This window comes from Juglans microcarpa x Juglans regia, chromosome 3D (genome assembly GCF_004785595.1).
Source record: "Juglans microcarpa x Juglans regia isolate MS1-56 chromosome 3D, Jm3101_v1.0, whole genome shotgun sequence".
NCBI lineage: Eukaryota > Viridiplantae > Streptophyta > Magnoliopsida > Fagales > Juglandaceae > Juglans > Juglans microcarpa x Juglans regia.
The window spans coordinates 33,619,043-33,631,159 of NC_054598.1; the positions used below are offsets into that span (position 1 = coordinate 33,619,043).

Below are 12,117 nucleotides of genomic sequence, written 5' to 3' on the forward strand. Positions count from 1 at the left end.
TCCGACCACCGTCAAGGCTCTTGTTTGTACACAGAACTGGTTAAGTTCAACGCTCATTGGAGTACATACCGTTGATACCAAGACTTATAGGCTTGAATTAGGTAACTTTATGATTTTAAATTATTTTTTACATAATTTTAATGTTTTCATTATTTAATTTTTAATTTATATGATTTTGTAGACCTAGCTATGAACCTCAAACTAATTGTAGATGATTGAGACAGACACACCATAGGATGACCCCTTTATTGGTGAGAAACTCAATACCATGATTACCATCATGCAAAACTCATTAGAGTTAGAGGTGGAGGTGAGTTTATAATGTATCCTATTTTATATCATATATCACGTGGTTGATGGTTTAGAAGTCTACAATTAAATGACTAAAAAAAGGATAGTTCATCTGATCAATAAAGCCCTTCGCAGAAAAATTGGAAATCACTATCGAGTCATCGACTCAAATGCATGGACTGTCAACAGACTCAAAACTGATGTGGGGGATTGTGGCTATTTCATATTTGAATTTATTTTGGTGCTGTAAATTTAAATTTATTGCCATTTATAGTTTTAAATTAAGTTTTATTGTTTGCGATTTGTAGTTTGATTTAGTCATTGTATTTAAATTTTAGCTTTTTAACTTATTTTTTATAGTATTTAAAATTTTTATTTATTTTTTTAAATATTTTTAAACAATGGTGGGCCAATCTGAATTTCAGACTGGGCCTTGGATATTGGGCCCAAGGCCCAGACCCAATCTGAGTAGGGCAACTGGGTCCTAGTAGTTGGGAAGCCCACTTCACTCCAATCGGAGTCGAACTCGATCCGACTCCGTCAGAGTCGTAGCCCACCCCTAATAGAGAATGAGTTTGATCCACGATTAAAATGAGAATGTTAGCATATAAGAACCTCATAATCCAGTATGTTAATCTTATTCTTCATTTCCCTAGTTTTACCGTTGCCTGAACCCAGTTTAAATGCTTCTTCATTGGAATAAGGAAAATTGAATGTTTCTCTGCACAAAGCCAACTGCACCAACTTTCACAAATTGCAGTAATCCACAATTGTATGCAGGACAAGACCACAAAAAACAAGTTATTATAGGATGATCAGTTAAAACCGCACAACTTAAGTGGAATCCTTATTTTGGACATTCTCTCTAACAGAAAAACAATTTGTTTACACATCTAATGTCTTCATCTACCCTCAAAACAGGGTGCCCACTTTCACTGGTCATTGATCACAGCTTCCTCACCAAATAATCCAATAAAGTCAACTGCGACACTGAGAGCATTCACAGCCGCCAAAGAACTCAGGCTCGTCGATGACAATTTCTCGTCTCCGCCTGCCAGATCCGACACACCACGAAATACAATACAAGGCACTCCATTTGATAGGGATGTCTGCAGAAAGACCAAGAATGGCAAACACTATAACTTGCAAATAAACAATTTTCCATGGAATTAGTGGATATTTTTTCACTTACCATTACAATAGCAGCACTTTCTTCATCAACAGTTGAGACGTTAAATTCTTTGAACAGAAATTCTCTATAAGCTGCATTGTCAAGGTATATATCAGCAGTGGAACCTCTCAATCCATATACAACTTTTGGTGCTTCAGGTAGACAATATGTCTCATTGACACATTGTTGTAGCTGTATATCCTGCAATCAATAACACATTAATCCACACATTTAAGCTTTGAAAAGAGAAAAATGGAAAAAAATAGTAATGAAAACCTGAAGCTTAGTAGAAATGTTGAACAACTTCGGTTCTATTGGAAGCCAAAAAATCTCTTCCATTGGTTTTTCTACTGAGTATAACTGCTGTGGTGTAAACTCTATCGTTGCCAACAAATTCTCTCCCTTCTCAGGTAGATTGAAAGCCCCAAACTTCAGTTCTGTCAAGATCCCTTCTGCTGACTTGAACTCCTTCAGTGCAAATAGGGGATAAATATGAACTCAAATAGAAGTTTAGAGCTTTCTTTCTGTTAAAGTTGTCTTAAAAAAGGCTTAAGTCATGAAAGATTAGTAAAACCAAACCAAGTAAACATCAATTGTTTTATTTAATGAAGTGTTTTATGGCTTTAATATAAGCTGAAATCTGTACCTTCCATTTCCATGATCCTGTGAAAGCAACATAATTTGGGATACTAACATCACCAAGGTTTAATGAATCATTAGCACTTCCGGAAGTCCCATAGTGAACAATTGCTTTAATTTCAAACGTGTCAAGAAGGATTTGCACAGTTATACCTGCATTTAGCTAAGAATGCCACAAAAATGTTAAGTTTACAACTCATCGACAATGTTTCATTGCAAGATCATAGGGAATATGTAGAATGGTGTTGTTGAAATAGATGAAAAAAGGGATCTTACCGTTTGCTCTCCAGTCATCACATAAATAACATCTACACCATCGATCGTCCCATTGTCCCAATGTTGAACCTTCTTCCTAAGCACTCGACAAATTAGACATATTCAAAACAAGTTCTTTATTATGTGCACAGGAATTTGAAATAACAAGAAGCTCTTTCATTTTCTCCTCAACGCATTCCTAATTGTCTCCTATTTTATTGCAGGATCTTGTGAGTGTACTTCAAGAAGAAAGCAAACGCAGCCCAAAAAAATAATAAAAAAGAAAAGAGCTAGTGCAGTCCATGCCTTTGCCACTTTAAGCACAGAGCCTTAGCTTAACTCAACCTAGAAGGCGGTCAGATTAAGAGTCCAAGTAATTTTATCCAAACTTCACTTCAGATTTGAAGTGGAAGACGTATGAAAGTAGTTCTTGCAATATTTAATAAAAAGTAATTCAGATAATATTTATAAAACATTTAATACTACCTAAAGTTGTAAAGCTGAGTTTTATGTAATAGCACTAGTATTGACTTCTTCAAAAGTCAATGCATATTCAAAATTTGAAGAAATGTAGATAAAATAATCTATATTAACTTCTTCAAAAAGTAAAAGTTTGAACTATGAGCTATACTGATATATTTTGAATATGTAATGAGCTACAGTAATTTTAAATATATCTTCAAATTTGAATATGTAATGAGCTACAGTAATTTTAAATATATCTTCAAATTTGAATATGTAATGTTCGTTTTCAAAAGTAATATTTTATTGTAAAAATTACTCCAATTGCTTTGATTTTCAGTTTTTATTTTTCACGTTTTCACTTCCCTCGAACACTATTGTACTTTAATTTTTGTGTTCAATTTTGAAATATATGAAGGAAGAAATATTATTATTAATTAATATATAGTTAGTATAATTGTAAAATATAAATAAAAATATTATTATTAAAAAAATAATATTATATTATTATTTTGACTAATTTAATGTAAAGTTATGATTAGAAAGATTTTAGATTTATATAAAATATATATTTTTCATCAAATTATAAAGATTACTTTGATGAGACGGATACTGATGCCCAAGAACTTCTAAATTTGACAAGAAATGGATGAATTTTTTCCAAGACGGTCAACCCACCTAACTTTTGCTTTAATCCCACCAAACTTTTGCATTAAACATTAGCCTAGGTGGGGGCCACTTTAGCCCAAATTAGAACCGTTAAAATAAGCCCATTTCGTAGAACATTACTGGGAAAATGCAAGAAAACACACGACCAAGCTGAGAGAGAGAGAGAGAGAGAGAGCGCTATTACCAGCAAGGTCAACCCGGGGATCTGAGAGCTGGGAACGAAGAAAGCAGAGGATTGAAGTGCAAGTTCTTCAGTAGGATAAGCCATGACGAGTCCAATATAAGGTCCTCCATTCTCATTGATGCTGTCCACAACCCCATGCATTGGGTGTGTAGCCCTCAGCTGCATACACCGCTCTACTTGCACCAACACCATTAATCCCACCAACATCACTTCCCAATGAACGGCCCACATTCTTCGTGGAACCACCACACGCATCCAGCTCCGTCGGATCTTATTCCTTTCAGTCGAGAATGGGAGTTGATCGGGCAACTGTGGTAGCCGGACTCCCCTGGAAAGTGGGAGAGTGAGCAAGAGCCAACGTGTGTAGTGAAGAATGAAGATTAGTATAAGAAAAGAGAAGCATGGGGCACATACGTATAAATAAATAAAATAGTAGTTAAGAAGGAGTGGTACAACTGTACAAAGTGTTTTAGCGCACGTGGGAGCATCTCTCCAATAATTGGGTTAGCTGGTGGCTAAATCACATGTCCCGTCTCTTCTTAATAATAATCTTATTTATTACTTTCTTAATCAATATTTTGTTTATCATCTTTTAATAGTAGTTTAAAATCTGCCGTCATCTTCATTTCCCAACATTTATACACACCCAAATGAAACTGAATAAAGAATAGCCCAATTTTTATAAATAGTAATGAGTTGAATAAGTAGAGTTAAGTTAAATTCTTTATAAATAGTAATGAGTTAAATAGGTGAAGTGAGTTATATAAGACCTATCTAAAATGAATTTAGATGTATTTAAATGTTAAGATAAATTTAATATTATTTATAAAAAAATAAAAAATATTATGTATACCACGTATAAAGATGTATTAAATTGAAAAAAATTATGAGTCTCAAGTATAAAGAGATTTTGAGTTGAGATGAATTTAATAATTTAAGAGTTAGATGTTTAAATGTTAAACTCAGCTTAAAATTAGACTGAATTGAATTGATCTCAACTGAATCTTGCAACCACATGGGACCTGTAATCTCAGTCGTTCTAAGGATCTCCGGTAGCAATTCTTGGTATTTGGTAGTTGGCATCTCAACTTTCTTAAGAGGTGAGGGATTAGTGATGGCATGACGTTAACATGGACAAATAGTTAAGACAAGATTGAATACTCTTAACAACGCTTGTAAGCCAGCTAATTGCTAGTTTCCACATCTCATTGAAAATTCAGGTGTTCAGTAATTACAGTTCCACTGCCACAGGCATCACAATCCAACAAAAATATTGTCATCTTCATTTATCATCATCATAATCATCAAAAATGGTAAATATGAGAGGTTAAATGTGAACATCTGGTTAAGGCACCGCATAGCATGGACCTTCATAATATGTAAATGCAGCAACTTTCCGGAGGCTTTCGATCTACAACCGTTGTCCAAATGCTCCACTGCTCTGTCATGAGGCGTGTCCATGCATGCACTTGAACGAAGAAAACAAACTATAGAAGTTTGAGTCCACCAGTTACATCATCAACCACTTCAACAGGTCCTGCACGTGTATTAGAATTACACGATTGAACAATAAACTAGAAACGATGTATGTGTAGGCGAAATATACTTTTCAATTTATAACTAACAAGCATTTTACACTCTACACCCTTTTATTATCATAAACTGACTAATAGTATATTTTTCAATTCTTGGTTAAGATGGACATAAATTGATCAAAATAGTTTATATAAGATTATCTGAATGGCCGGATCTTAACAGGGTGTAAAGTGGTTCCCATATTATATACACAAAAAATTTTATTCTCAAACCGGTGTTTGTAAAGCACACCTAATAACGTGTTTACTTGACATAATTTGATTTGGAAGATAAATTTTTAAATTTGAATCTTACAAATCAAATCTTAGCATTTACGTGATATGGATGATATGCTCTACACACCAGCTTAAGAATAAAATAACTCTATATACACCCATGTGTGAAATTAAAAGCAAGAAGGAAACGCCTCATAAAACAAGAAATTAACTCCCAGCCAAAGACAAAAGTCAAGTTGAAGCCCAAAGTATACTATCTTACCAACTTTTTTATGGGTAAAAGAAATTTTTATGATGAAAAGAAGCAAAACGTCCCAACAGGACTTGTACAAAATAATACCTCGAATTGAAAAAAAAAGATACATTAAACTTAGTAGCCCATTAAGGTTTTCTCATACCAACTGACTTATGGTCTTTCCTTTTTTGTTTTATTTTACTGCTCGAATTGGAACCCTATACCACGATTGATATGACCTACATGACTTACCAAGTTAACAAAAAATTTGCAACATATGTAGGTATGAGTATCGCTTGATACAATCCTAGGATGTGCAAGCCTCACGCACTCCCTTTAAAAAAAATAGAGTCGAAAAATGTGATTTTTTTATTTGGTCCCATATTTCCCCTACTTTTTTCAAAGGGAGTGCGTCAAACTTGCATATTCTAGGACTATATAAATCATTTCCCATGCAGGTATTGAGAAGAGACTTACCAAGAATGGCCATCACCGTCCTAGAATCTGGGAAATCAGAGGAATGAGTTATAAGATAAAGTATTTAAGCAGTCTCTGAAGCATGAAAACTTATGTGGCAGAAAATAGAACCAGATAAGATTTAGTGAACTAATTGAACTGTTCGGAACAATGTATAAAAAATAGCAAAAAAACCATTTTTAGTACAATGATCACTTAAAATATTCAAACCGCAACTAATGGACAGACCATAAGCAAAACACTAAATTGGAATAGATTTTAAAGGAAAAAGATGTTGTCTACTTCGTTCAAGCTTTCTCATCTCTTGATGTCCAAACCTCCCAATCTGAGAGATGTTACTTACCAAAATTTACATGCTTCCAGTATATTTTTTCCAGAGTAATAAATTTCATTATAAAAGCGTAAGGGGCACAACCCAAATATACAAGAGAAATGCCTATCTAGAGATACAGGAAAACATGCTTCCAGTACATATAATTGAATTGTTTTTTTTTTTTCTTTTAAGTAAGAGAATGAAGTGTCCAAGGGAATGAATTGTTAATCATCAGAGGCTCAGTACTGGAAAACATGCTTCCAGTACATATAATTGAATTGTTAATCATCAGAGGCTCAATTTCAGTTCATATGCCCTTAAAATAAAGTGTCCAAGGGAATGAAGCATTTTTAACTGTTTTCTACACTAGTATACACAAAAGTCATATCAAATGTCTTAGACTCAATTCTAACTGTTTGTCTCCATGACATCATTTACCATCAACTATACCTATGAAATTCACTTCAAGTTCTATTTTTTGATTTGTATCTTCAAAATAAATTAAACCCTCAAGAAATTACACTTGATCATCAAAACTTGTTTTTTATAAGGCAAAAAAAAAAACTCCGTATTTTTTTCACATAGAACTTGGGAGGTGTTTGTGAGCATCTTGTGATGGTAAAAAGATCTGTGCATAAGATAAATCAGATAGGATCGATCATTTAATCTATCAAAATCCTGTATCACACTCCATGGGCCGAGGTCAGCGGAACCTCACACCAAGAAACCAAAGTCATTACAAATAATATATCTATTAATGGCTCTAGCCAACTTCCATTATTGAAAAAAATGTCAAAGCCATAAATACTCCCAGATAACATCCAAATATTCACTTAAGCTGGCAAGTGGCAACAGAAAAACCAATCAACTGAATGATTTACCAACTACCAAAACCATAATCGAACTTTTGCAACTTACTTGGTGCAATCTGTGTTCTCCCTGCATCAATTGTAATGTGGGTTGGCAACTTTAATGATTTTGCCCGCTCCTGCAAATGTAGATAGTGTACACTACGTGAACTATAAAAAAATTGGAACAAGAGAACATAGAGGGAGAAGAGAACAAAGTACAAACATTATATTTTACTTTTTTTCTTTAATGGGGAAGGGAGAGCAGGAAAAGTAAAAACATCAGATTAGAAAATGGAAATTATATCAGCCAATGAAGAGTGAAAAACATTAGAAGTACAAAGAAATTTCATACAAAAAAGTTTTACCAATGGCTCAAAAAGGACTAAGAATAAATCGATAAGGCTTCATCTACTGAGTTCATGAGCTTTCCAATTTACCTTCAGAGAAATATTGAAGCTTATAAACATAGAAAAACAGCTTATAAACATGATAAACCATAGAGAATAAAAGAGACGAGCAGAACACTGGGTGGGGACATCAGCAATTTAGGTTAAAAAATATACACATACAAATATATATGATATATATATGTACAATTGACAAAAAGAGGAATCTAAGAGCTCTTCTATCATTAAGTTAACTCAGAGAAATAAAATAAATAAATAAAAGCAATGACATGCAGGATACTAAAAGAATTTGCATCCTTATTAGAGTGACATCAATTAAATTTACGCCCCACTGCTTAATATTAAGCTGTTAGCAGTAGCACATTCAGGGAAGCAGTTCAATCAAAGGAGTGTTCCTTTTAACTACCCTCAGTTTTTACCTATAAAAAGATATGCCCCAAGTTTTGAACCGAATGACTTCTTTCCTTAATAATAAACGAGGACGCATTATATGGGTCCGGGGTTTAACCGGGTAAAATACATTGTGTTTGCATGGTCTCTAGGTTTCCTCATCATCAAAAAAATAAGAAACTCAGACTTTTTATATAAGTAAAAGCAATTTTATTGATACAAAAATAGGCATAGCCATACACAGGAAGTATACAAGAGAATACACCTAATTAAGATCAAGAAATAGATACAAGGAAATCATGGAAATTGGGACCAGTAAAATCTATAGCTATGGCCCACAAAAATAAGGTCTGAAGAAACTTTTAAGCTCTTCCAAAGAGCGCTCCCAATCCTTGAAGTTCCTATCATTCCTTTCCATCCAAATGCACCACACTAATATGTAACCTTTTCCACACAGCTGCAATATGGGAGACGCCCTTAAGACCTCTCCAATTAGCTAAAAGATCAGCCACCTTCCCCGGCATAACCTGTGTTAATCCAACTCTGCTAAAAAATCATTCCACAAGGCCCTGACAAACTCACAATGGAGGAATAAGTATCCACTGTTTCACCACTACTTTTGCACATGCAGGCTTACAGCACCAACCAATTACAATAATCCCACGTTTTCTTAAGTTAGAAACTGACTTTCCTTATTAAAAAAAAAAAAAAAAAACTATGACTTTCACTTCTACTGTAGCTATTACCATAGCTAATCAATCAGAAATATGAATTTATGAGGGTAGCAATTTGGATTTTTTTATATTAATTTCGAAACAAGAAAGAATGAAATAGGCCTATATTACACCATATAGCATTTTCAAAATAATAATAACAAACTTACTTGCAGTACTAGCATATCTTCCTCACTTTCAATTTTTACAACCACTTTAGGTTGTGCACACATCTCCCACCTGTTTATTGGCAAGCTTAGTCACAAGAAACAGCAAGAATAAGGAATAAAGTAGTAGATTAGTGTGAGGTCATACCTATTTAATGTTTTTGGTGCCCGATGAAGAACCTTTTTATAGAGACCCAAAGTTGCATGACTGACCAAATAAGGCAAATATTTGGATCATAAATTTGATCTAAGCACATTTAATTCTAAGAAACGAATAGCAAACATGTAACAACTAAATAGGGATCAATGGATCATCAACGTGTTGTTGAATAGGTGGACCAAACCAATGTAGAGGACAGAGAAAAGATTATAACATCAATCATGTCAACCCAACCTCAAGCACATCACATGTATGATGTACATGGATAGAAAGTGATAAGTAAACCATAATGTTTTTTTTTTATCGATAATAAGTAAAACATAATGTTATCAGCAGGCCATAAGATAATATGAAGACAGAAGTGGTCAATATAAATAAGTTTATATGTTTTTTAATACTAAGGTTTTCTTATAAGTAAGACAAAATATTATTAATAGAAAAGAGGCATAGTCCAAATACACAAGAAGTATACACCGAATACACCTAGCAACAAGTAAAACTTTTTTTAATACTAAGGTTTAGGATTGGTTTCCAAACAATTACATCCAACAGAGTGCCATATTCAACAAGGGAAATACCTTAAATGCACAACTGGGGAAAAAAAAGACAACACCAGTATAGTAGAAATTTCTTCAAAATTAGCCCCATACTCAGTCAAAGTCACTATATCCATTGGCTGGTCGCAAAAACCAAGAAATTCTCTCTTTCCTATTTCCGCTAACCATAACCTCTACATGAGGAGTATTATGCATGTGTGAATAAAAAAAAACATGATTGACAACTCCTCTGTGCTTACAGACCTGTACCGTAACCTCTGTGCTTACAAATTTCTAAAACAAATACAAACAACTTACTCCGCCAAAAATCCTGATTGACAACTCCTTCAAGCCTTCATATGCTACTATAAATTACTCAATTTCATTCTTAATATGCCTTGTATGACTAGACCGCAATGATATAATTTTACTGACGCATTGCAGCATCATTAGCTCCACCAACCTCTGCTAAATGATGCCAAAACACACTAATATGTTTGACCTGCATCAATGATAATCATAATTTTATTTGGCTGTTGCTTTTTTCTTTTTTGGGGATCAACTGTAAGTTCGTCTTGATTATGAAGAAAATCATCCATTGATTTCAAAAAGAAACATGCTATCAGGCAGACAATCATTTATCAAATAAGTTCTCAATAAAAGGATAATTAGTCACTCAATCAACATAAAACCAACAGATCACACACTGACATCTGTGTCTAAACAATTTTTGAATGGCATCAATGAGAAGACATATGAACACAAAGCAGAGAAGTAGATTTTAAGGCTACAAAGTATAAAGGCACATAAAAATTTATATTTAATCATAAATTAAAGGCTACCTGCATTGGGCTGCAATTTTCCCTTTTCCCATCTTTAGATCATTCCTCACAACCAAAACCTGCAGAAAAAAAAAAATAGAGAAAATAAAATAGATATATCATATAAATTTTTTATTCTTAAATTCGCTTTGTGTGTATTTGTGTGTGTGTGTGTGAGAGAGAGAGAGAGAGAGCTACCATTTTGAAATCTTCAAGAATGTCAGCGAGTTGTTCAATCTCAAGGGGCTCTTTGGGCTTATCCTTCTTCTTCCTGTTACCAGCAACTGCACTATCTTTATTTAATCTTGCTGAGATGAAGATGCGAGCAGGATATCGTGCCCCAATGTAGTATCCCAGGGCAAGGCAACCTGCCCCAACTAGAACGGCACTCAGCAACGCTAGGTCCATCCTCTATTGCACCCAAACAGTGGCCCTTCAATCTTCTCTCAAGTCCCAGCAAGAATCAAGCTGGGAATAAGCAAATATTGAGAGCAAATAGTCCAAAATCTACCAAGAAAAATGCAGACCATAAAAGAACCGAATCTTGTCATTGGATGACAAATAGAATCACACCCAGAAAATAAAATATTTGACATTTAGAAACAGGAAAAAAAATAGAAAGCACCCATTCCGCATAATACATACAAACAACCTTATGAAGGTTCTATATGTTTTTCACTTTGGTAAGTCATTTAGATACGGATTAAAATAATTCAAAGACTCTGAGATACGAATAATACCACGAGCTCACTTGCTCTGATTCTGATCATTTATGTGCCGTAAAGTAGTGGAATACAAGTCCTTTCCACTTTATATTACCTAATTCATAGACATAATATCAGACTGTGGACGTGCAAATTGAATTCAACATATGTTCATTTCCAGACGAAGGTTCAACCAACTACGAATATGGGGTCTTTCATACAAGCGAGACACCCGACATATAGATTCTGAAATTGTACAATTTCAACAAACCTAATCCGACATAATCAGAAAACGATCGAAATGCATATTTGATGCTCCATCTTGTTAACATTCATGCAATAAATTACAAAAATAAAAGTAGAAATCAAATAAAAAGAATCTTTCAACAAAAAGAAATTTTCACTTGTTTGATATTAGAAAAGTTTTCCTTCAGAGCAAACAGGAATAGGATAGAATAATCTTGGCTTATCGGTAAAAGAGGAACCTGTCGAGTGATGATGCTGAAGCTGCATTGATCGTAGGGTCAAAACCCTAAGCGTTAGCCACTGGAAGGAGTAACTTCAAGGGGACGGGAAAGAGTAGAGAGGGATAGTGATTGTTTTCACCTAAAGAATCGTGTAGAGTCTGTAGAAATGCGTCCAATCTCAACCGTTCAAATGCTAGACTTGATCTCACATCTCAAATTACTTAAGAATATTAAGATAAAGAAATATTGTACGGATTGGGAATGAATATCGCATATCACTTGTAAGATTTAAATTAAATTATTTCATATAAATATTTTACTAAATATGTTCTACCCATTGAATTGATTATATAATTTTTCAAATATCAATTACAAATAACACTTGTGAGATTTA

General features: G+C 33.9%; 2 protein-coding genes across 9 annotated transcripts; both read right to left on the reverse strand.

Annotated features, from left to right (window-relative positions):
• Nucleotides 1–1,126: 1,126 nt before the first annotated feature.
• LOC121255684 (bark storage protein A-like) lies at nucleotides 1,127–4,334 on the reverse strand. Of its 4 annotated transcripts, none has more exons than XM_041156158.1 (6): nucleotides 3,672–4,334; nucleotides 2,378–2,453; nucleotides 2,109–2,254; nucleotides 1,739–1,930; nucleotides 1,484–1,663; nucleotides 1,127–1,400 (listed from the first exon to the last, which is right to left on the reverse strand). In XM_041156158.1, the coding sequence occupies exons 1-6, from the start codon at nucleotides 3,924–3,926 to the stop codon at nucleotides 1,224–1,226; spliced, it is 1,026 nt and encodes a 341-aa protein (XP_041012092.1). In that variant the 5' UTR covers nucleotides 3,927–4,334; the 3' UTR covers nucleotides 1,127–1,223. The 4 variants fall into 4 exon arrangements, with proteins under 4 accessions (XP_041012092.1, XP_041012091.1, XP_041012093.1 ...); XM_041156157.1 differs by having other exon boundaries at nucleotides 2,109–2,264; nucleotides 2,378–2,449; nucleotides 3,672–4,333; XM_041156159.1 differs by having other exon boundaries at nucleotides 2,109–2,264; nucleotides 3,672–4,325.
• Nucleotides 4,335–4,894: 560 nt separating this feature from the next.
• LOC121255685 (peptidyl-tRNA hydrolase 2, mitochondrial-like) lies at nucleotides 4,895–11,896 on the reverse strand. 5 transcript variants are annotated; one of them, XM_041156163.1, is made up of 9 exons: nucleotides 11,742–11,896; nucleotides 11,293–11,371; nucleotides 10,751–11,020; nucleotides 10,574–10,632; nucleotides 9,184–9,243; nucleotides 9,039–9,108; nucleotides 7,426–7,495; nucleotides 6,195–6,221; nucleotides 4,895–5,208 (listed from the first exon to the last, which is right to left on the reverse strand). In XM_041156163.1, the coding sequence occupies exons 3-9, from the start codon at nucleotides 10,958–10,960 to the stop codon at nucleotides 5,159–5,161; spliced, it is 546 nt and encodes a 181-aa protein (XP_041012097.1). In that variant the 5' UTR covers nucleotides 10,961–11,020; nucleotides 11,293–11,371; nucleotides 11,742–11,896; the 3' UTR covers nucleotides 4,895–5,158. The 5 variants fall into 5 exon arrangements, 4 of the variants coding, with proteins under 4 accessions (XP_041012097.1, XP_041012096.1, XP_041012099.1 ...); XM_041156162.1 differs by having other exon boundaries at nucleotides 10,751–11,059; XM_041156165.1 differs by lacking the exon at nucleotides 11,293–11,371 and having other exon boundaries at nucleotides 11,742–11,892.
• Between the last annotated feature and the right edge of the window lie 221 nt (nucleotides 11,897–12,117).